The 24,232-nt window shown below is 48.5% G+C and overlaps 1 protein-coding gene across 1 annotated transcript; it reads right to left on the bottom strand.

The window, feature by feature from the left end:
- Nucleotides 1-415: 415 nt before the first annotated feature.
- VHL (von Hippel-Lindau tumor suppressor) lies at nucleotides 416-21,975 on the bottom strand. The gene is made up of 4 exons (XM_038772899.1): nucleotides 21,820-21,975; nucleotides 4,730-4,918; nucleotides 3,456-3,578; nucleotides 416-2,298 (listed from the first exon to the last, which is right to left on the bottom strand). The coding sequence occupies exons 2-4, from the start codon at nucleotides 4,893-4,895 to the stop codon at nucleotides 2,099-2,101; spliced, it is 489 nt and encodes a 162-aa protein (XP_038628827.1). The 5' UTR covers nucleotides 4,896-4,918; nucleotides 21,820-21,975; the 3' UTR covers nucleotides 416-2,098.
- Nucleotides 21,976-24,232: the final 2,257 nt, after the last annotated feature.

Below are 24,232 nucleotides of genomic sequence, written 5' to 3'. Positions count from 1 at the left end.
AGGGAGACAGAGACTGTGTTGAATTCCCACATGTGGATTTTCCCCTGACGCTTAGCAGTGCTCCGTACACGGTAAGTGCTCAATACGTACTATTACTACCGTGTACAGTTTGCTTTCTTCATCCCATACGTGGGCATTCTGCACCTCATTCTCCAGCCGTTTTCAGAGCTCTGTCAAGCTGGTGAAAGGCCTAGCTGAAGCTACAGTAAGCATCCTGCCATGCCCACCTCTCTTCCCTCCTCCTTCTCCCCCTCCCCACTCTCCCTTCTCACTCTCCCCCCTCCCTCCCACTCTCCTAATCTCCCCAATCCCCCTTCCCACTCTCCCCCCATCCCTCACCCCACTCCCCAAGCCCGTCTTTCAATCCAGTAAATGTTACACCAGTTTGGGGGGGATGAAGAGAGACAGAAACGGATGCTGAAACAGCAATGATGTTTAATAATATAAGAACAGGAATAAAGATGAATTAAGGTGTGTATTTGATATTCAAGGGCCGCCAACACCTTATATTAAGCAGTAAGAAAGACTTTGTAGTAAAGTATCTATAAGAGGTAAATAACAGCATTAAACTTCGTATTACTACCACTACCAGATACAGGAATTCTGAGGCTCTTGGATACAGACTTCCTCTCTGTGTTTCAGTTGTACAGTTCTTGAAATGTCGATTTAAAAAAAAAAAAAAAATCTAACCATTTCTGGCTAGATGAATAGACCACTCCATCGTGGTACTGCAAATATTGGCACAAGATGAAAATTCGTATTTTATAGAACTGGTATATAAAAAGGACATAAAAATATCCATTTTAAATCACAGTTACTTACAGTACTGGTCAAAATCCTCCCTTTCTTCACAGTAGTTTCTTAACAATGGAATTGTATATGAAGATTGCTATCCCCCCCCCTTCTGCCCTCCACTTCTTTTACAATGTGCAAATATCAAGTAACAAAAACATTCTAATCGGCAAAGCTGAAGTCAGCTTTCCGTAGCTTACAAGCAGAAATTCAACAGTGCTCCACCAACGGGTGAAGAGTAAAAATATCAATAGTACTTTTGCTATAAAAGACAAAAACCAGTTAAGATAAATTATAAAAGTTATTCTATCAAAAGGGTTAAAATATTTTCAAATACTTATTTGCTAAATACTTCGTGAACATCAAAATATAACATTTCCTGACAAACGCTATCTCCAAAATGCTCTAAAGCTATTAAAGCAAGCCACTGCTTTCTCGGCAGTTAACGTGGGTTTACCGTTACGTGGCATGCCTTTTCCCTTGCATAGGCTTAAGGCTCTCATCCTCGATGAATGTAACTCCAAGTCAGTAGAGAAATGGAGCACTTTCAAAACTCTCCTAAAACTCTAGATACTCACGTTCCTACCAATGTCCTCATTCCCAGATGGGCAGAGAAACAGTATCGGTTACACAAAAAAATACTGCTTCCAGGGAATGAATGGCACTTGTCTTAAAAGTGCTTACTTAAAACTATCTACCTAAAAGACTAACGACTATTCTAATGCAGCAGCACTTGGCTTAAAAGTGCTTACTTAAAACTATCTACCTAAAAGACTAACGACTATTCTAATGCAGCACTGGAAAGCCCATTTTTTAGCTAAGGACCCTTCCAAGTTTTTGGTGGGCCCAACGGCTCTCTATTTTACATTCCCTGAATGTGATTAATGTTGCTCCGGAACGGGACCCTTAGTCTAAAACCTTTTTTGTAGTATTGCCCAGAGCCCCAAAGAGGAATCAGTGGAGCTCACCTAGCCGGTGGGGCAGGATAGACTAGAGGGAACCAAAAGACACCGCAGGATACGTCAGCTTGGTCCCATTCGGCTCTCAAGCCGGGGTGCACCTTGGAATGGAGTGGGCTGCAGGGTTCCAGTATTGACTTTTGGCAAACATCATATATTTTATAAATATTGCTGATACTAACTCTATCCATGGACCTGTTTAACTTTCTAATTGCTACAAGTAACTTCTTGAACATTAAAGACCCCCTGAAAACAAGATGCCCGATAAACTATGGCGCCCTTCCCTCCCAACATCACGGCCTTTTTCACCTTTTCTAAACAGCATAAACTCTGGAATAGAAACTTGACTAATTATCTTCTCCACGCTCCTGCTCACTCTGCTCTCTCGATTCTTTCTGTTCGCATGCCAGGCGCTGCAGATCTTTATTAATATCCGGGTAATCTTCCAGATCATCATACAGTGATCTGACGATGTCGAGCTTCCTGTAGTCCTCGGGCTTGACTATGCCGCGGACTACCTGCAGGCACCTCTCCTTCAGGGTATACACTGCAAAGACAGGACACACCAAACGCTATGAAGCTCACTGCCACGACAGAGTTTGTACCGGGCTCGAGGAGCTAGACGTCGGCGAGAGCAGGGAGCGCTTTGGCTCCGCGGCCCAAATGGAGGCCGAGACAGCTTTCGATTCGACACCTGCTCTTTCGCTCCACTAGGACAACACTTTTCTTCTTGAGGTTCGCTAAGGACAGGACTATACGGAGTGAGGGAAGATTGAGGGGGGGCCTTCAAAATAACTTTCGGGCTATAAGGGTCGAAAGATACTTTCCCGTGGTCTGGTGGGAATTTCTGCCTTTGGAAACGCATACCAGAAAGTGAGGCGGCAATTTTTCCGAGACCGTCAAATGCACGCTTTCTTTACGGCAATTCGGATAAAACACTAAAGAAGCAGGGAACGTTCTTCCCACAGCATACCCCACGTGGCTGGAGTATGACCTACAAGTCGGTACAAACAGATCCGGCACAGGAAGGAACGGTGGGGCACCAGGGCCTGGGGTGTACTAGGAACACAATTTTTCCGGGACACGAGGTTCTTCGGGGACGCAAATAAATGACGGCGGTTTGAATGCCGAGCAGGGGCATTAAGATGAAAGGGGGTCCAAATACGCCGTACACAAAGGCTCCCACTTCCACTCCGCCAGCCATCTTGGTCTCTTCACAGAATCAGCCAAAGTGTCACTGCTGGGGCCTGGGCTACATGGAACCTCTGAGGATTCACCTGGGTTGGGCTACCAGAGGGTAGATTCTCTCTTTCTGAAGATAGGTTAAGAAAGGAAAGACAACCACCCATCCCAGAGGGTTTGATTACTCTCCTGCCTGGAGAAAAGGGCTGGACCTTCCAGTTCTGAATCTACAATTTTTTTTTTTGGGGGGGGGGGGGTGCGGGGCGGACCCAATCTTCCTTCCCTAAGATCCAGTGATGAGGTGTGAAGCTTGCCTTAAAGAAAGCAACCGTCACATTACTAGCATTGAGTACGCGCACCCCCCCCCACAAAGCACAAAATACATTTTTTGTATTCCCAGATGACGCTCCCGACGCTGACGTTCACCTACGTGTGAGACAGAAAGGGTCAATGCCAAACTCAGCGACAGAACTGAATTAGACAAAAATCCTTCTACATCAAGGCAGATTTTACCGACGTTACCTGGAATCACGATGTTGGCCACAGTCGGCTGTCCGTTCTCATTGCAAGTCGGGGAAAACAGCTCCTTCTGGTTAACCAGGAGTCTATCATTGGTCTCCTCATCTCTGAACATCCACAGGTGGCCTGCCGAAGAACAAAAATGAAGTACCTGAGACACGGTTGCTTTTGAACTCGGGCCATGTTGGGTTCTTTTTTCCAGTGAAATGTCCACTACCTTTACGAGCGGCATCAAGTCAGTGCCCCCAACTGCTCCATCCTGACTGAGGCCTCCCTCTCCTTGTCCCCTCACCTGTATTCCGTTCTACCTGCCTATAATTTTAGCGCTCAGTTCTCGATAAATATCAAATAGATCATCATCAATCGTATTTATTGAGCGCTTACCGTGTGCAGAGCACTGTACTAAGCGCTTGGGAAGTACAAAGTGGCAACATATAGAGACAGTCCCTACCCAACAGTGGGCTCACAGTCTAAAAGAATAGATCATCATCATCAATTGTATTTATTGAGCGCTTACTCTGTGCAGAGCACTGTACTAAGCGCTTGGGAAGTCAAAGTGGTAACATATACAGTCCCTACCCAACAGTGGGCTCACAGTCTAATAGATCATCATCATCATCATCATCAATCGTGTTTATTGAGCGCTTACTGTGTGCAGAGCACTGTACTAAGCACTTGGGAAGTCCAAGTTGGCAACATATAGAGACAGTCCCTACCCAACAGTGGGCTCACAGTCTAAAACAGATCATCAATCGTATTTATTGAGCACTTCCTATGTGCAGAGCACTGTACTGAGCGCTTGGGAAGTCCAAGTTGGCAACATCTAGAGCCAGTCCCTACCCAACAGTGGGCTCACAGTCTAAAAGAATAGATCATCATCAATCGTATTTATTGAGCGCTTACTGTGTGCAGAACACTGTACTAAGCGCTTGGGAAGTCCAAGTTGGCAACATCTAGAGCCAGTCCCTACCCAACAGTGGGCTCACAGTCTAAAAGAATAGATCATCATCAATCGTATTTATTGAGCGCTTACTGTGTGCAGAACACTGTACTAAGCGCTTGGGAAGTCCAAGTTGGCAACATCTAGAGCCAGTCCCTACCCAACAGTGGGCTCACAGTCTAAAAGGGGGGCTGTGAGCCCACTGGTGGGTAGGGGCTGTCCCTAGATGTTGCCAACTTGGACTTCCCAAGCGCTCAGTCCAGTGCTCTGCACAGAGTAAGCGCTCAATAAAGATGATGATGATGATGATACGAGGCCATTCCCCCCCCCGCCTCACCCTGATAGCTGTGCATTCTCCGCCCCGTGCCCGGCTGCAGGACCGGGTAAAGCTGCGGCTCTCCATTAAAGTTGATCCAGATGGGCCTGACGACGCGGGTGGTGCGATTGCAGAAGATGACCTGGACCGGTTCCCGGGAGTCGACGGAGCGCAGCGGGGACGACATGACGGCCAGCGAAGCCCGAGCTCCTGTGAGGGGAACGTTGCCGCCGCGCCCGACGGAGCCGTTATGACCAACGGCCGTTGGGCTCGCGAGCGCGTTCCGTAGCGCCGGGGGAGGGGGCGTGGCTACGTCGCGCGTGCGCAGAGCCGCCGCCTCGCGCCCGGGCCTGCCTAAACAACGCGATTGTTCCTCTAACCGCCGTGATCTAATCCCGGGCCTGGATGGGGAGGCGGGGCCTAGTCGGTCTCGTCAGTCAGTCGGTCAGTCAGTCAGTCATCAATCGTATTTATTGAGCGCTTACTAGGTGCAGAGCACTGTACTAAGCGCTTGGGAAGTCCAAGGTGGCAACATATAGAGACAGTCCCTACCCAACAGTGGGCTCACAGTCAGTCAGTCAGTCAGTCGTCATCATCATCATCATCAATCGTATTTCTTGAGCGCTTACTAGGTGCAGAGCACTGGACTAAGCGCTTGGGAAGTCCAAGTTGGCAACATCTAGAGACAGTCCCTACCCAACAGTGGGCTCACAGTCAGTCAGTCAGTCAGTCATCATCATCATCAATCGTATTTCTTGAGCGCTTACTAGGTGCAGAGCACTGGACTAAGCGCTTGGGAAGTCCAAGTTGGCAACATCTAGAGACAGTCCCTACCCAACAGTGGGCTCACAGTCAGTCAGTCAGTCAGTCATCATCATCATCATCAATCGTATTTCTTGAGCGCTTACTAGGTGCAGAGCACTGGACTAAGCGCTTGGGAAGTCCAAGTTGGCAACATCTAGAGACAGTCCCTACCCAACAGTGGGCTCACAGTCAGTCAGTCAGTCAGTCATCATCATCATCATCAATCGTATTTCTTGAGCGCTTACTAGGTGCAGAGCACTGGACTAAGCGCTTGGGAAGTACAAATTGGCAACATCTAGAGACAGTCCCTACCCAACAGTGGGCTCACAGTCAGTCAGTCATCATCAATCATATTTATTGAGCGCTTACTAGGTGCAGAGCACTGGACTAAGCACTTGGGAAGTCCAAGTTGGCAACATCTAGAGACAGTCCCTACCCAACGTGGGCTCACAGTCAGTCAGTCAGTCAGTCGGTCGTATTTATTGAGCACCTACTGTGCACGCGGCCCTGTACCAAACGGTTGGGACGTTCATATCTATCTATCCTAGATACATATCTATCCTATTGTACCTATCTATCCTATTTATTTTATTTTGTTAGTGTGTTTGGTTTTGTTCTCTGTCTCCCCCTTTTAGACTGTGAGCCCACTGTTGGGTAGGGACTGTCTCTAGATGTTGCCAATTTGTACTTCCCAAGCGCTTAGTCCAGTGCTCTGCACATAGTAAGCGCTCAATAAATACGATTGATGATGATGACGACGTTCCTCTCAGCAGCAGCTAGAGACAACCCCACCCAACAACGGGCTCCCCCACTAGAAGGGACTAAACTGAGCCCCCCCGGGGGACAACCTGATCACCTTGCAACCTCCCCAGCGCTTAGGCCAGTGCTTCATCATCATCATCAATCGCATTTATTGAGCGCTTACTATGTGCAGAGCACTGTACTAAGCGCTTGGGAAGTCCAAGTTGGCAACATATAGAGACGGGCCCTACCCAACAGTGGGCTCACAGTCGAAAAGGGGGAGACGGAGAACAAAACCAAACAGACCAACGAAACAAAATAAATAGAATAGATATGTACATGTAAAATAAATAAATAAATAGAGTAATAAATAGTAAGCGCTTAATAAATAATAATAATAATGGCATTTATTAAGCACTTACTAGGCGCCAAGCACTGTTCTAAGCGCTGGGGAGGTTGCAAGGGGATCAGGTTGCCCCTCTGGGGGGCTCGCGGTCTTCATCCCCATTTTACAGATGAGGTCACTGAGGCACAGAGAATCAATCAATTGTATTTATTGAGCGCTGTGTGCAGAGCACTGGACTAAGCGCTTGGGAAGTACAAGTTGGCAACATAGAGAGATGGTCCCAAAGTCACACAGCTGACAATTGGCAGAACCGGGATTTGAACCCGTGACCTCTGACCCCAAAGCCCAGGCTCTTTTCACTGAGCTACGCTACTTCTAGTGCTATTATTAATAATAATAATAATAATAATGATGGCATTTATTAAGCACTTACTAGGCGCCAAGCACTGCTCTAAGCGCTGAGGAGGTTGCAAGGGGATCAGGTTGCCCCTCGGGGGGCTCGCAGTCTTCATCCCCATTTTACAGATGAGGTCACTGAGGCACAGAGAATCAATCAGTCAATCGTATTTATTGAGCACTGACTGTGTGCAGAGCACTGGACTGAGCGCTTGGGAAGTACAAGTTGGCAACATAGAGAGATGGTCCCAAAGTCACACAGCTGACAATTGGCAGAGCAGGGATTTGAACCCGTGACCTCTGACCCCAAAGCCCGGGCTCTTTTCACTGAGCTACGCTGCTTCTAATGCTATCATTAATAATAATAATAATAATAATGATGGCATTTATTAAGCACTTACTAGGTGCCAAGCACTGTTCTAAGCGCTGGGGAGGTTACAAGGTGATCAGGTTGCCCCTCAGAGGGCTCACAGTCTTCATCCCCATTTTACAGATGAGGTAACTGAGGCACAGAGAAGTGACTTGCCCAAAGTCACACAGCTGACAATTGGCAGAGCAGGGATTTGAACTCACGATCTCTGACCCCAAAGCCCGGGCTCTTTTCACTGAGCTACGCTGCTTCTAATGCTATCATTAATAATAATAATAATAATGATGGCATTTATTAAGCGCTTACTAGGCGCCAAGCACTGTTCTAAGCGCTGGGGAGGTTGCAAGGGGATCAGGTTGCCCCTCTGGGGGGCTCACAGTCTTCATCCCCATTTTACAGATGAGGTCACTGAGGCACAGAGAATCAATCAGTCAATCGTATTTATTGAGCACTGACTGTGTGCAGAGCACTGGACTGAGCGCTTGGGAAGTACAAGTTGGCAACATAGAGAGATGGTCCCAAAGTCACACAGCTGACAATTGGCAGAGCCGGGATTTGAACCCGTGACCTCTGACCCCAAAGCCCGGGCTCTTTTCACTGAGCTACGCTGCTTCTAATGCTATCATTATTAATAATAATAATAATAATAATAATGGCATTTATTAAGCACTTACTAGGCGCCAAGCACTGCTCTAAGCGCTGGGGAGGTTGCAAGGGGATCAGGTTGCCCCTCTGGGGGGCTCGCGGTCTTCATCCCCATTTTACAGATGAGGTCACTGAGGCACAGAGAATCAATCAGTCAATCGTATTTATTGAGCACTGACTGTGTGCAGAGCACTGGACTGAGCGCTTGGGAAGTACAAGTTGGCAACATAGAGAGATGGTCCCAAAGTCACACAGCTGACAATTGGCAGAGCAGGGATTTGAACCCGTGACCTCTGACCCCAAAGCCCGGGCTCTTTTCACTGAGCTACGCTACTTCTAGTGCTATTATTAATAATAATAATAATAATGATGGCATTTATTAAGCGCTTACTATGTGCAAAGCACTGTTCTAAGCCCTGGGGAGGTTACAAGGTGATCAGGTTGCCCCTCGGGGGGCTCACAGTCTTCATCCCCATTTTACAGGTGAGGTAACTGAGGCACAGAGAAGTGACTTGCCCAAAGTCACACAGCTGACAATTGGCAGAGCAGGGATTTGAACTCGTGACCTCTGACCCCAAAGCCCGGGCTCTTATCACTGAGCTACGCTGCTTCTAATGCTATCATTATTAATAATAATAATAATGATGATGGCATTTATTAAGCGCTTACTAGGTGCAAAGCACTGTTCTAAGCGCTGGGGAGGTTACAAGGTGATCAGTTTGCCCCTCGGGGGGGCTCACGGTCTTAATCCCCATTTTACAGATGAGGTAACTGAGGCACAGAGAAGTGACTTGCCCAAAGTCACACAGCTGACAATTGGCAGAGCCGGGATTTGAACTCATGACCTCTGACCCCAAAGCCCGGGCTCTTTTCACTGAGCTACGCTGCTTCTAATGCTATCATTATTAATAACAATAATAATGGCATTTATTAAGTGCTTACTATGTGCAAAGCACTGTTCTAAGCCCTGGGGAGGTTACAAGGTGATCAGGTTGCCCCTTGGGGGGCTCCCAGTCTTCATCCCCATTTTACAGGTGAGGTAACTGAGGCACAGAGAAGTGACTTGCCCAAAGTCACACAGCTGACAATTGGCAGAGCTGGGATTTGAACTCATCAATCAATCAATCAATCGTATTTATTGAGCGCTTACCGTGTGCAGAGCACTGTACTAAGCGCTTGGGAAGTACAAGTTGGCAACATATAGAGACAGTCCCTACCCAACATTGGGCTCACAGTCTAAAAGGAGGGAAGGAGGAATGAAAGGAGGGAAGGAGAAAAGGAGGGAAGGAGGAAAGAAAGGAGGGAAGGAGGAAAGGAAAGAGAAAGGGAGGGAAGGAGGGAGGTAAAGAGGAAAGGAGGGAGGGAGGGATGAGGAAAGAAAGGAGGGAAGGAGGACGGGAAGGAGGGAGGGAGAAAGGAAAGTAAGGGGGAAGGAGGATAGGAGGGAGGGAGGAAAGAAAGGGAGGGAGGAAAAGAGGAAAGGAGGGAGGGAGGGATGAGGAAAGAAAGGAGGGAAAGAGGATGGGAAGGAGGGAGGGAAAAAGGAAAGAAAGGGGGAAGGGGGAAGGAGGAAAGGAGGAAAGGAGAGAGGGAGGGAAGGAGGAAAGAAAAGGGGAAGGAGGAAAGGAAGGAGGGAGGGAAAGAGGAAAGGAGGGAGGGAGGGAAAGAAGGGAGGGAGGGAGGAAAGAAAGGGGGGAAGGAAGGAGGGAAAGAGGAAAGGAAGGAGGGAGGGAGGAAAGAAAGGAGGGAAGAAGGAAAAGAGGGAGGGAGGAGGAAAAGGAAAGAAAGGAGGGAAGGAGGGTAGGAGGAATGAAAGGAGGGAAGGAGAAAGGGAGGGAGGAAGAGAGGAAAGAAAAGGGAAAGGACCCCAAAGCCCGTGCTCTTTTCACTGAGCTACACTGCTTCTAATGCTATCATTAATAATAATAATAATGATGATGGCATTTATTAAGCGCTTACTATGTGCAAAGCACTGTTCTAAGCGCCGGGGAGGTTACAAGGTGATCAGGTTGCCCCTCGGGGGGGCTCACAGTCTTAATCCCCATTTTACAGATGAGGTAACTGAGGCACAGAGAAGTGACTTGCCCAAGGTCACACAGCTGACAATTGGCAGAGCCGGGATTTGAACTCGTGACCTCTGACCCCAAAGCCCGGGCTCTTTTCACTGAGCTACGCTGCTTCTAATGCTAACATTATTATTATTATTATTATTATTATTATTATTATTATTATTATAGAGTCCCCTTGTGTCACCGTCTGTCAATGCCCTCCGCCAGGAACCACTCTCTCTCCACCTGGGAGACCCTAGTCCCACTTTAGGTCCCCGGGCACGTTGATTCACGAATTTATCAATTCGAGCTTCAAATACGCAGCGTCGGCATAAACTGCCCTAACGTTTTATGTGCGTGGCAGAGCTATTCTCCCCTTCGGCCGGGTCTACACCTCAGAAAATCAATGCATTCGGAAGGATTTTCTCCAATACTTTCCGGGATGCTGGTGACCCGAGTTGGGAGAGTTTTCCTGGAGGATGGATCGATCAATCGTATCAATTCACTGGTAGTAGTTAGTGAGCACCCACTGGGTGCCGAGGACTCGTGGCCTAGTGGAAAAAACCCGGGCCTAGGAGTCAAAAGACCTGGGTTCTAACAATAATAATAATAATGGTATTGGTTAAGCGCTTAGAACAGTGCTCTGTACATAGTAAGCGCTTAATAAATGCCATTATTATTATTATTATTATTAAGCACTTACTATGTGCCAAGCACTGTTCTAAGCACTGGGGTAAAAGAAAAAAGGTAATCAGGTTGTCCCACATGGGGCTCACAGTCCCAATTCCCATTTTACAGATGAGGTAATTGAGGCGCAGAGAAATTACTAATAATAATGATGGCATGTATTAAGCGCTTACTATGTGCAAAGCACTGTTCTAAGCGCTGGGTAGGCTACAAGGTGAGCAGGTTGTCCCCCGGGGGGCTCACAGTCAATCCCCATTTTACAGATGAGGTAACTGAAGCACAGAAAAGTTAAGTGACTTGCCTGAAGTCACACAGCTGACAGCTGGCGGAGCTGGGACTTGAACCCATGACCACTGACTCCAAAGCCCGGGCTCTTTCCACTGAGCCACGCTGCTCCTTGTGTTGCTGTTTCTTGCTTCTCACAAGTCAAGAGACTTGCCCAAGGTCATGCAGCAGACACGCGGCGGAGTCGGGATTAGAACCCGCAACCTCTAATCCCCGCTCTACCACCGGTCTACCGTGTGACTTGGAGCGAGTCGCTTCCCTTCATTCCTCAGTGCCTCCATTCCTTCATCTGTAAAATGGGGATTCAATATCTGTTCTCCCTCCTACTTGGACTATGAGCCCCATGTGGGACCTGATTATCTTGGATCCTCTAGAGTGTAAGCTCATTGTGGGCAGGAAATGCGTCTGCTTTTTGTCGTATTGTACGCTCCCCAATGCTTAGTGAGTGTTCTGCACACAGTAAGTGCTCAATAAATACAATTGAATGAATGAATGAATGAATGAAAGCTAGTTGCAGGGAACATGTCTACCATCTCTTTTTATATCATAGTCTCTCAAGCGATTAGTACAGTGATCTGCACACAGTAAGCACTCGATAAATCAGTCGATGGTATTTATTGAGCATTTATGTGCACAGCACTGTACTAAGTGCTTGGGAGAATAAAACAGCACCCGTTCTCGCCTGTCCCGCCGTCGCCTTCCCCTGGCCTGGAATGCCCTCCCTCCACACATCCCCCAAACTAGTTCTCTTCCTCCCTTCAAAGCCCTACTGAGAGCCCACCTCCTCCAGGAGGCCTTCCCAGATTGAGCCCCCCTTTTTTCCTCTCCTCCTCCCCATCGCCCCCACCCTTTGCCCTACCTCCCCCCCCCACAGCACTTGTATATATTTGTACATATTTATTACTCTATTATACTTGTGCATATTTACCACTCTACTTTATTGATGATGCGCATATAGCTATAATTCTATTTATTCTGATGGTTTTGACACCTGTCTCCATGTTTTGTTTTGTTGCCTGTCTCCCCCTTCTAGACTGTGAACCCATTGTTGGGGAGGGACCGTCCCTATACGTTGCCGACTTGTACTTCCCGAGCGCTTAGTACAGTGCTCTGCACCCAGTAAGCGCTCAATAAATATGATTGAATGAATGAATGAGCAAGCTTACAGCCTAAAGACGATTGCTTGATTACCACAGTGCTTGGTATATAGTAAGGGCCTAACAAATACTATTATTATTATTAATGGAATTAGCAGACATGATCCCTGCCCTCAAAGACTTACCATCTAACAGGGGAGATGGACACTACATACATTTTAAGTAGGAAGCGTGGTATAGCGTAAAGATATATGCCTAAGTGCAATGGGTGAGGGAGAGGGCTAAGTATCCAAGTGTTTAGGTGTCATGGAAGTACTAAAGTAGCAGTTGGGGGGTATATAGGGTGGAGAGAAATGTGCCCTAATACCAGCATGGTTTAGTGGAAAGAGAAAGAGACAGGGAAACATGAGACCCGGCTTCCAGTTCTAGTTCTGACACTGACCTGATGTTGAAGAGGACTGGACTTATTACATAGCCCTGCTTTATCAATCAATCGTATTTATTGAGCACTTACTGTGTACAGAGCACTGTACTAAGCCCTTGGGAAGTACAAGTCGGCAACACATAGAGACAGTCCCTACCCAACAGCGGGCTCACAGTCTAGAAGGGGGAGACAGAGAACAAAACCATACTAACAAAATAAAATAAATAGAAAATAAAATAAAATAAAATAAATAAAATTTTATCCTTTATCCTGGTGGCATTGAAGAATGGTCAGACAAGGTGCTTCGGGAAGCAGCATGGCGTAGTGGTACGCAGTGGGAGTCGGAAGGTCATGAGTTCTAATCCCTGCTCCGCCACTTGTCTGCTGTGTGGCCTTGAGCAAGTCACATTGCTTCTCTGAGCCTCAGTTACCTCATCTGTAAAAAGGGGATTAAGACAGTGAGCCCTATGTGGGGCAGGGACTGTGTCCAACCTGATTTGTTTGTATCCACCCCAGCGCTTAGCCTGGCACATAGTAAGTGCTTAACAAATACCGTCATTGTTATCATTATTTTAACTCTGGGACGTGCTTCATGGAGTAATGTCAAGATTTCAGGTAGCAGCCAAATTTGTTTAGTAGCCTGCCCAGATCTATTGAAGGTGTCAGATGCTTTTGTAAGGTCTATGAAAATAACATAGAGGTCCTTGGGTTGTCCTCTGCATTTCTCCCCTTTTTACTGGCATTTGTTAAGCACTTACTATGTGGCAGGCACTGTCCTAAGCACTGAGGAAGATCCAAATTAATCAGGTTAGTTTCAGATAAGGTAGCTGAGGCACAGAGAAATGAAGTGACTTGCCCAAGGTCACACAGCAAAGTAGCTGTGTGGCCTAGTGGATAGAGCATGGGCCTGTGGGTCGGAAGGACCCGGGCTCTAATCGCAGTTGCACCACATGTCTGCTGTGTGACCTTGGGCAAGTCACTTCTCTGTGCCTCAGTTAGCTCATCTGTAAAAATGGGGATTAAGACTGTAAGCCCCATGGGGGAAATGGATTGTGTCCATCCTGATTAGCTTGTGTCTATCCCAATGCTTAGTACAGTGCCTGCCACATAGTAAATGCTTAAAGAATACATAACTTTTTTTTTAAAAAAAGTGGCAGAGCGAGGATGAGAACCCAGGCCCTTCTGACTCCTAAACCTGTGCTCTATCCACTAGGCCATGCTGTAAAGATCACGCTACCTATGCCACCTGCGATCTAAACCACGTTATAATCCTGGGTTGGTCGGTGATAATAATAATAATAGTAATATTTATTAGGTGCTTACTATGTGCAAAGTGCTGAGGAGGCTACAAGGTTGTCCCACGGGGGGCTCACAGTCTTCATCCCCATTTTACAGATGAGGTAGGTGAGGTACAGAGCAGTCAAGTGACTTGCCCCAAGTCACACAGCTGACAATTGGCGGAGCTGGGATTTGAACCCAAGACCTCTGACTCCAAAGCCCGGGCTCTTTCCACTGAGCCATGCTGCTACTCGTCACTTTCACTTCTGGGCCAAAAGGACTCCGCCTAAGCTTTTTGCCAGTAGTGAAAAGCAGTGAGATACCACACTCCAATCTGCAACTGTTTCTTCTTGAAAACAGTGATAACGGTGGCATCTTTACAATGCTGTGGTTTCTCCTCTGAATCAGTATGAGTTGCATTTATTTAGTGCCTACTGTGTGCAGTGTTCTGCACTGTGCATACAAAAGAAGTTAAAGACATTGCGTTGCCCTCAAAAAGCTCACAATGTATTCGGGGTTGTGCCTGTTCACTTGTTTTGATGCCTGTCTCCCCCCCTCTAGACTGCGAGCCCGTTGTTGGGCAGGGATTGTCTCTGTTGCTGAATTGCACTTTCCAAGTGCTTAGTACGGTGCTCTGCACACAGTAAGCGCTCAATAAATACGATTGAATGAATGAATGGACATGTTAAGGAAAAACCTTAAATAAATGCCTCGAAGGACGCACTGACAAGCGGTGACCTCCAATACCCAAATTTAGTAGGCAGTTGTCACAGATGGGATTTAGTGAGGTTTATTTTCCATTCATTGTGCATTAGGGAGCTACTAGCTTTCACTGACAGAATTACCCTCTTGACTGTGTCCAACCTGATTTGTTCGTATCCATCCCAGCCATGGGGCTCACAGCCTTAATCCCCATTTTACAGAGGCACAGAGAAATTCAGTGACTTGACCAAATCACACAGCGGAGAAGTGGCGGAGCCAGGATTAGAACCCAGGTCCTCTGATACCCAAGTCCGTGTTCTTTCCACTGGGTCACGCTGCTTCCCTCTCTGCAAAACTATTCTCTGTCCCCACAGAGACACGTCCAATCCCTAGACCCCTTCCATTTCCCCCTAAGGCCAACACCTCCCATTTGGACTCCCAATCCAACCTTCCTGCTCCTGATGCACAAACCCACGCCCTCCACTCCACCCGCCGGGCCAAACAACTCCCTCACACCCCCTTCTCCCTCCACTGATCTCGCCACCGCCAACCCCCAGTCCTGAACCACCTCGACAATAAGCTGGCTCCCCTCCCGCACTCGTGACACGTAGTGCTCTTGGCAGAAATCCAGGCACCAGGCCAACTTAGGCCACTGCAGATTCATCATCATATGCTATAACTCTGCCTTCTCTTCAGCTTAGCAACAGTAATTCTCCTGTCATCAACCCCCAGATGCCCACGGCTCCCATCAACTGTTCCAGACCTTTTCAGACCTTCAACTGCCTCCTGAAATTCTCAATCCCCCACCATCCGCATTTATGAACGTATCTGCAATTTATTGATAGTAATGTCTCTCCCCCCCCACCCACCCCCAGACCGTAAGCTCATTTTGGGCAGGGAATGTGTCCTTTTGTTGTTGCACTGTATGCCTCCAAGTGCTTAATACGGTGCTCTGCACACAGTAAGCGCTCAATAAATATGATTGAATGAAAGACCTTGTCGACAAAAGTGAAACCATCAGACAGGAGTTCCCCTGTTTACCTCCCAAGCTTCCTCTGACTCCCACTTCCACTCTCTCATCTTCGGCAGCCATCTCTCAAGCAGAGATCTTCCACCTACTTACAAAATCTCCCCCCTCCATCTGCACCTCATTCCTTCTCAACTTTTCAGCTTCAAAACTCTCCACTGGGAATATTAGTGGGTGGGTTTTCCATAGGGATGATAATAATGATAGTAATGATGGTGTTCGTTAAGCACTATGTGCCGGGCACTGTATTAGGTGCTGGGGTAGATCTGAGGCCATCAGGTCGTACTCAGTCCCAGTCCCACAAGGGTATGAGGGAGAACGGGTATTGAAAACTCATTTTACAGGTGAGGAGACAGAGGCTCAGAAGTGACTTGCCCAAAGTCACCCCAGCAGGCAAGGGGTGGAACCGAGATTAGAATCAATCAACTGTATTTATTGAGCGCTTACTGTGTGCAGAGCACTGTACTAAGTGCTTGGGAAGTACAAGTTGGCAACATATAGAGACGGTCCCTACCCAACAGTGGGCACCCCAAGTCCCTCAACTCTCAGGCCCATTCTCTTTCCACTAGGCCACTCTGCTTCTTTCACACTTGTGTGTACACGCAAAATACAATGACGAGTCGACTACTTTGATCACCCTTTTCAGCAAGGAATGCGTTTAGTTCTCCTATTGTACTTACCCAAGCACTCAGCGCATCCAGTGGGTGCCCAATAAACACCAGAAAATACTACTACTACTTCTTCAAAAGTTGGGGATGTGGTGAAATTGTCTGTGAAAGGAGGGGGGTGTTTGTACCAAAGATAACTTTGCAGGGGCTGCAAAACCAGAGTGTTAGCATGGAGCGAGTGAGCAAGCTAAAGAAATGGCAGCATTAAAATCAAATAGGGCTATCGCCAAAGACAGCCTAATGAAGAGGGTGTTAAAAGGGTGAACTAACTGATTCTACAGGTTCAATTTGACCATCTCCAGCCAAATCACAGAAGTCCAATGGAATCTCCAAGTCCTTCGTTTGGTTCTTAGTTAACCTGAACCCAACACTTCCCAGGTCTTGGTCTTATTAGAAGACAGTAAAAATTCAATTTCAAGAGAATATTTCAAGAGCAGATGGGGACAACTGCCCTGAGCCTCAAGCCCCAGGGTGTGGGGGGGGCGGGGAGGGAAATCCCACCCCTCCTGGAGAGCTGAACTCAAAAGAGCAGTCATCCTGTGGAGCCCTAGTAGTTGATTTATCCAGGTGACCCCCACACATAAAACACCTAAATTTACTGGATAATTTTGATCAACCTTCCAGTTAGCTTTGGCTAGGCCCAAGGAAAGGTGTGGATTCCTTGCTAAGAACGAACCTTTCAAAAACACTCTATAAGAGGCTATAGCATATTTCTAAGAACTTGAACTACATTTCTCTTTCTGTAGTTAGTTTGGTATCACAAATCAAAACAATCCCTGCACTTTGTATTTTCCCATTGAATTTATTGGATTGATCCAGAAGATAAATTCAGTTCCATGGATGATTTCTAGGACAAAGTGGGTCACACTGTATTTACCCAACTTATCTGGACAGAAGAATATTTGAAATGTTCGATCTGTTGGAACATTCACTTTTTCTACCCGGCTATTCAAAAGCAACGTACTGATTAAAACACCCTTGATCCAGTATTTCTGGAATTTGAAATATTTTTCCATACCCTGTAGCCTTCACCTATGAATCGCACTTAAGGTGACTATTCCGCTCTACTCTGTCATTTGCTACAGAATGCCTCAGTAAGGGGCATTTTGGACCGCAATTAATCAGTGATATTTATTGAGCCCTTACGGTGTGCAGGGCACGGTACTAAGTGCTTGGGAGAGGACGATAATGGAGAAGATGCAGTGGACAAAGCAAAAAATAAATGGTGAAAAATAAAAAAGCGGTCCTAGATTTCTTTTTGCCTCAGTGTAGTGGAGGAGGAGTGCACTTCCTGACCTTTCTCCAGTCCCATCCCCAAAAAACTACCAGATGATAAATCCCGTGAGCAAGGCTGGACAAGCTATTTGTGTACTTGAGGTGCCCCACCATCTGCCTGTTCTAATAATAATAATAGTACTTGTTAAGCGCTCACTATGTGCCAAGCACTGTTCTAAGTGTTGGGGTAGATACAAGTTAATCAGGTTGAACGCAGGCCGTGTCCCACACGGGCTCACACTCTTAACCCCCACGAGGTAACTGAGGCCCAGAGAAGTGACTTGGCCAAGGTCACCCAGCAGACAACGTGGTAGAGCCAGGATTAGAACCCAGCTCCTTCTGACTCCCAGGCTGGTGCTCTATCCCCTAAACCAGGCATTCTAGGCCAGCACTTGCCAAGAGTCACGACGGGGTCTGGCTACCGCCGCCAAAAGTGACATTTCTCCCCCGTAAAATCGTGCTGGGCAGGAATGTTGGTCCCGGGGAGTGACAGAGGAGCAGCCCCAGCCTACCTATGGATAATGAATGGCTTTCTGGGAATGGACTTCTTACTTGGAACTTGTTCGGAGGAAGCCCTCGGGCCCAGCTGAAAGCCAACAGGGCCCAAGGAAAAACAGGACTCCCGTCTGAAGCTCATGCGAAGGAGACTAGATGAGAACGAGAAGTGGGGAGATGGGTCCTAAGAGGAATGGAGGAGGCTGAGATCCACAGAGCAGGGGTTTCCAAACTCTTTTACCTGCCCTGTCCTCTCCCATCTCCCCCTGGCCTCAGGATGACACTAGTCAAGGTTTGTCTCCGGAGCCAGGGATCAAGGAAGCAGAACAGCAGTCGCTGGAACAGATGAGAAGATCAACAGACCCTGCTGCTGCTGCCGCCATGGCAACCGGCTCCCCCAAGTTCGTCCTTTAAGAGATTCTTCTCACTGAGCAGCGGCAGCAGTTTCTTTTCCCACCTGCTTGGGCTACTGTTGCTCAGCTTCTCGCAGGGTTCCCTGAATTCTCCCTTCACCAGGAAAGTCCAGCCGAAAGCCACTCAGCAGTGATAGGAGGTGCTGTGGAAAGGAAGAAGGGAAGAGAAGGGAAAAATGGGAAAGGGAGAGGAGAAAGGGCAGGAGGGAAGAGGAAAGGAAAGCAGAGGAGCAGGGGGAAAGGAGGGAAAGACAGATTTGGGGGGTCTCTGCCACCAGACCAGGAGAAGCCCCACCTGCACAGCACGAGAGACAGGAGAGATGCCTGGAATGTAGCTATAGGGCTCCCTTGGGCACATTCACCACTGCCAGGAGTATCCCAGCGGTATCACAGGATACCTCTGGGATCATAGGTAGAAGCAGCACGTCCTAGCGGCAAGAGCGTGGGCTTGGGAGCCAGAGGACGTGGGTTCTAATCCCCGCTCTGCCACTTGTCTGCTGTGTGACCTTGGACAAGTCACTTCACTTCTCCGTGCCTCAGTTACCTCACCTGGAAAATGGGGATTAAGGCTGTGAGCCCCACGTGGGACAACCCGATCACATTGGATCTATTCCAGCGCTTAGATCGGAGCTCAGCACAGGGTAAGTCCTTAACAAATACCTTAATATTGGATACGGCTGTTTGGCCACATCGGGAACCTCTGGAAATTGCCCGGCAAGTGGCCTTTCCAGTCCCGGCGGCCCCTGAGGGGAAGGGGCAGGTAGCAGTGGTAATAGTATTCATTAAGCAGTTACTGGGTGCAGAGCACTGTACTAAACACCGGGAAAGAGAACCTAGCAGGGAATTAGACATGGACCTTGTCCCTCAAGGGGCTCGGATTGCCCCCATCTCTTCCCCACACTCCTTGGAAAAACCCACCCTAGTCTTAGCGCTTACCAAAAGATGTAGGAAGGAAATCTGTTGCTTTCCCTAGGAGGGGCGCCCACTTGTTGATTAGTAAATGAAGTTTCGGGGGCAACAATTGTGGTTGCCAAGAGTGAGGGATGATGTGGGGAACAGTGTCCTGACCTGCGTATGAACTGTTCAGTCCTCTCGGAAACCGTGGTCCAGGTTTTAGATGCCATCACCTTATTGGGCACCAGTGGGATGTGCAGTGATATTTGCCATCCAGACGAGTGTCGCGGGGCAGGGGGGTTCTTTCTCTTACAAAATACTGAATTTCGCCAAGCCGAGCGGCTCCCAGGGTGGATTGAGATAAAAGAATGCTCATCGCTTAGAAAATAAGATCAGAGCTTGTGAAACTCAGCTGTTTGCCTCCTCCCAGTGAATGTGCATCTATTCTAGACTGTGAGCCCGCTGTTGGGTAGGGATTGTCTCCATCTGTGGCCAAATTGTACTTTCCAAGTGCTGACACAGTGCTCTGCACACAGTAAGCGCTCAAATAAATACAATTGAACAAATTCACGGAAGGGCCCGGGACGTTTCATTCCGCAGAGATAACAGCACACCCAGGACCTCCAAACGCGGTGTCATCTGAGGAGAAGGATGGCCATTCATTCGGCACAGATCGGAGGACATTATCCGCTCATCTCTACCTTCCCGTGAAGATAAAAGTGGGTTGTTCAACAGGCCGACGGGATCTGGGTAGGACTGACTGCGCTAGACCTGACACTGTCAATCAATCGGTGGTATTTACTGAGCGCTTACTGGGTGCGAGGTAAAAAATGAAGTCAGCCAGGCCCCTAGGGTAGGGCGTTTTCAATATTGTTTTAGAATCCATACACTTAGAACAGTGCTTAACATGGCTTAACACATACCATAATTACTGTACACTTACGGTCTCAGACTTTCACATGCAAGGTACCCCCTCCCTCCCCTGCCCCCCCCCCAAAAAAAATGAAAGCGCAGCAGCTGAAGTAGGACAGAAGACAAAATAACTCCTGCCCCCCGACCTCCGTCCTCTCTTTGGGGAGTGAATGGTTCAGCAGGGCTGTGCGTGGCTCATATCACGAGGCCCCACAAGAGGTACACGTCAGAGGGTCATTCTTCATTTCCTCCCACTAGCCCGGTAAACCTTTTCACTTATTTTTCTTGCCTTGCTCCAGGTCCCCACTGTCCCCTTCCCCCACCTTCTCACTTGCTTCGCCCTTCCCTAGGGTGGCCGCTGATGGCCCTTGAGGATACCGGACAGACGTAAGGGACATCACATCCATTATGCAGCCCATGGCATAAACATGTCAAATGGCATCACATTGAGGAAGTCTGTCTGAGGCCACCCAGACTTAGAATGAATCCTGCCCCCCCCCAAACCGCCCCCCGTCCCCCGCACCTCACGCCCTCCCCCAGAGCCTTTACCTTCCACTTCCTGGTCCCTGTGAACATTGGCACAACTTTTGAGCCCCAGAACTCGGTGGCAGGAACTGAGGCAGAGGGAAGCAGGCTGCTTAAAGTAAAAATGCCGGCCATACGGCTATCCAATGTTATACCCTGGACAGCTGACTCGTTTAGAACTAGATGAATGTCCACCGTCCCCTCTCCACAGTCCCTTTAAATCTACTTCACCACAGCTCTCCTACACACTATCCACCTGTGCCCCTGAATTCGAACCCAGCCTCTGGGCCCCGTGGCTTCCCAAGGCTGGCCCCGTGTCCCTTCACTTAAATCCACCTCACAGGAAGCAGCGTGGCCTAGGGGAAAGAGCAGGGGCCTGGGAATCAAAGCACCTGAGTTTTAATCCTGGCTCCACCACTTGCCTGCTGTGTGGTCTTGGGTGAGTCATTTCACTTCCCTGTGCCTCAATTTCCTCATCCATAAAACGGGAATTCCATACCTGTTCCCCCTCCTACTTAGACTGTGAGCCCCAAGTGGGATAGGGACTGTGTCCAACCTGATTAACAGAGCTTGGTACATAATAAGCGCTTAACAAATACAGTAATGATAATGTAGCTTTTTCCTTTTTAAACCTTGTCCTGCTACAGCCAATCCTATCCCTCGTGGGCCACTTGCAGCTTATACGGCCTGATACCCCCAAAGCTCTGGGGTGAGAGGACCAGGGGAAGAAGGAGCGAGGGAGGTGGTGGCATGCCTTCCCAGGCCTCCTCCTGGACCTGGTTCAACCATTCACTCAATGGCATTTATTGAGCACTTACTGTGTGCAGAGCACTGTATTAAGCGCTTGGGAGAGTACGAAACAATCAACAGACACATTCCCTGCCCACGGTGAGCTTACAGTCTTTGGGGGGGTCTTGAGCAGAACCAACTGCAAGGGATTTACATGGCGGGGAAAGGACAGGGGTGACCTTAGCGGGACGAGGTTCAAAAACCAAAAGCCCGGCCCAGCAGGGAGTAGGACGATAGGTGGGGAGGCCGCAAGGGAAGGTGGGGTGAGGAACAGAAATGAAAAGGCTTACCTGGGCAACAGGCGGGGCCGTGAGTGTGTGTGGTGAAGAAGTCAAAGGTGCCAGGCTGCCATGGAATTCCCAAAATCCAGGAGCGTCCCGTCTCGAATCTCCCTCCCCGGAGCTCGGAGTCCTCCGCCCGAGTCTCCGCTCCACGCGGAGTCTAGCAAGGGGGGGTGGTTGGGGGAGAGGATGATGACGATGAGTCAGGACTGGAAGCCACTGGCCTTTCCGCATCTCGGTAGTGCTGGGAGGGCTCGCCTGGCAGCTACGGCACTCGGCTCCAAACGTGGGGGCTCTGGTAGGCCCAGGCGATGCACAAACTGTTTCTATACTCCGACCGTGCACCCTCCACAACTCGGATGGGCTGCAGGATGTTTCCCTGTCCTATGATGCTGGGAAGAACTTCCGGGGGTCGGGGTGGGGGAGCGGCGCATATCCCACTGAAGACTCTAAACCAGAGGCTAGACAACTAATGTTGGAATTTAAATATCCTAGTTTAGCTTTCCTCGAGGGCGGGGGCAAGCATGAAGGTGTTTCTTGAGGCAATGCTAATGCAATAACTCGGATTTCTTGTCACACAGCCTACACGAGGCATCCGTAAACTGTGATTTTTGGAGATCGGCCAGATTGCTCATCTAGAGCCCTAAGTACACATTATACATACGTACCTATAACGTAGTAGTTTATAATGCCAAGAGAAGCTATCATAACCCTGTTCTGTCCACATCCGGTCGGTAGATAATCCCCAAAACAAAGTGACTAGAATCAAAACAGCCAGTTCTTGAAGTGGGTGGGTGTTGGGGAAAGGGATAGGCAGGGCTGAGCCTCCTGCCATGTAATAACTTCAGTTTCAGAAGAGGCACTCCAGGGGAGTTGAGCAAAATGGGCTAGTTTCATGTAGTTCTGCGGACCTAGTTATTTGCTTATTGAGAACACGAGAGCATTTCTTGAACAGGCCATGAGATGAGGTGTTGCTTTGGGGAACGAATTCTGGTCTTTTCTCTGGAAACGCGCTCAGCGAGGCAGGCTGGAAAAAAGCATTCTGACAGGAAGATGCCGAGGCAAGAATTTCAGGAGGCCGGGTTAAAGTTAAAGAGCTCACTACAGGAGCTGAAGGGAAATGGCCATGGTGGCTGTGTTCCTTTATGGGAAGAAGGCCCTCTGACGGGGCTATCCTTGAAAATGGGGTTCAAAGTTCTTCTCAGAAGGAGAGAAACTGAATAATAATAATAATAATAAAAAGACCAAGTGAGCCGATTCAAGAAGGAACCCATCAAACCTTCCTCTGAGTGGGATGAACCTGGGACTAGATGGGAAGTTATTCCACAACTACGCAGCTATCGCAACAGAAGCGTTCCCGTGTAGCGTCGGACACCGTACGGCTTCTAAATAACCAGTTTAGTTATTTGAGCTCTGATTACAAGGAGTCGGGATTTTTCGGCCGTTCGGGAGTTCCCTGCCAAGAGACCTCCCCCACTGTGTTTTCTTGGAATCAGACAGACTCTCGCTCAAACCGGGGCTTCAGAGAACTTGGTGCCCCTCTCCCAACACAGCTTTCTTTCTCATGTATTAGGAAAGGAAAAGGAAGCCAGGCCCCATGCCTCTGCTTTTGCCTGTTACTCCCATGGAAAGAGTAGACTTACCTTATGGAAGCGGACAGGGTGACCGTGGAATTGTGGTTCCCCAAATCCCACAAGACCGAGGATTCCAATGGGTGTGAGGGACCTTCAAGGCCCAGCCATTTCCTAGTGCGAGTGCTCAGAGGCCGAAGAGGAACTTCCATGGGGACATGGCCCCAGAAGAAAGGCCCAGGATGTGGCAGTAGTAGCAACAGTAGAGTAACAATAAGAGGATTTAAGCAATTGTGTGCAGAACGCTGTACTAAGCGCTGGGAAAGACAAGATTTCTGCACTGGGTAAAGGCAATAGGAACTGAGAGCAAATGTGGTGCTCAGGGACTATTCAGTCAGTAGGAACATTGAACAAAGGGGATACCTGGGATAAAGTCCTGGTTTTTTTTGTGGGGTGTGTGTGTGTGTCTCTCTCTCTCTCTCTCTCTCCCCGCAAGGCAGAAGCAGCTTCGTGGAGCTCGGGGCCCTACTGGATGGCAAATACACCTTACTGAACTCCAACTAGGTCACCTGCCTGCTGAATGCAACGGTGTGGGGATCAGTGCTGATAGTCAAATCCTTCAGGCACCCTCTGAAACTGGCAGGTTGCAGGCTGAAAAGGAACACAGGGACAACCCTTCTTCACACAGTGAGCGGTAAACATCTGGAATTCGGCACCACAGGCAGTGGGGCAGGGCAAAAATGTCAGCAGGTTTGAGAAGGGTTCGCATACGTTCTAGGACAAGCAGTCCCGAGCCTTACTCGAGGGAGTGTTTTGCGAAAGCGGGGAGTTAGGGATGTTTGTAGGCTCAT

The sequence above is a fragment of the Tachyglossus aculeatus genome, chromosome X1 (genome assembly GCF_015852505.1).
Source record: "Tachyglossus aculeatus isolate mTacAcu1 chromosome X1, mTacAcu1.pri, whole genome shotgun sequence".
NCBI lineage: Eukaryota > Metazoa > Chordata > Mammalia > Monotremata > Tachyglossidae > Tachyglossus > Tachyglossus aculeatus.
Note: the sequence above shows the minus strand (reverse complement) of the source record. Positions and strands in the feature narration are given on the sequence as shown.

Coding starts and splice junctions, on each gene's coding strand:
- VHL (XM_038772899.1), bottom strand. CDS start 4,895: ATGTCGTCCCCGCTGCGCTCCGTCGACTCCCGGGAACCGGTCCAGGTC. Junction 3,579..4,729: donor GAGAATGCACAGCTATCAGG/GTGAGGCGGGGG, acceptor GTTCTTCGGCAG/GCCACCTGTGGATGTTCAGA. Junction 2,299..3,455: donor GGCCAACATCGTGATTCCAG/GTAACGTCGGTA, acceptor CTGTCTTTGCAG/TGTATACCCTGAAGGAGAGG.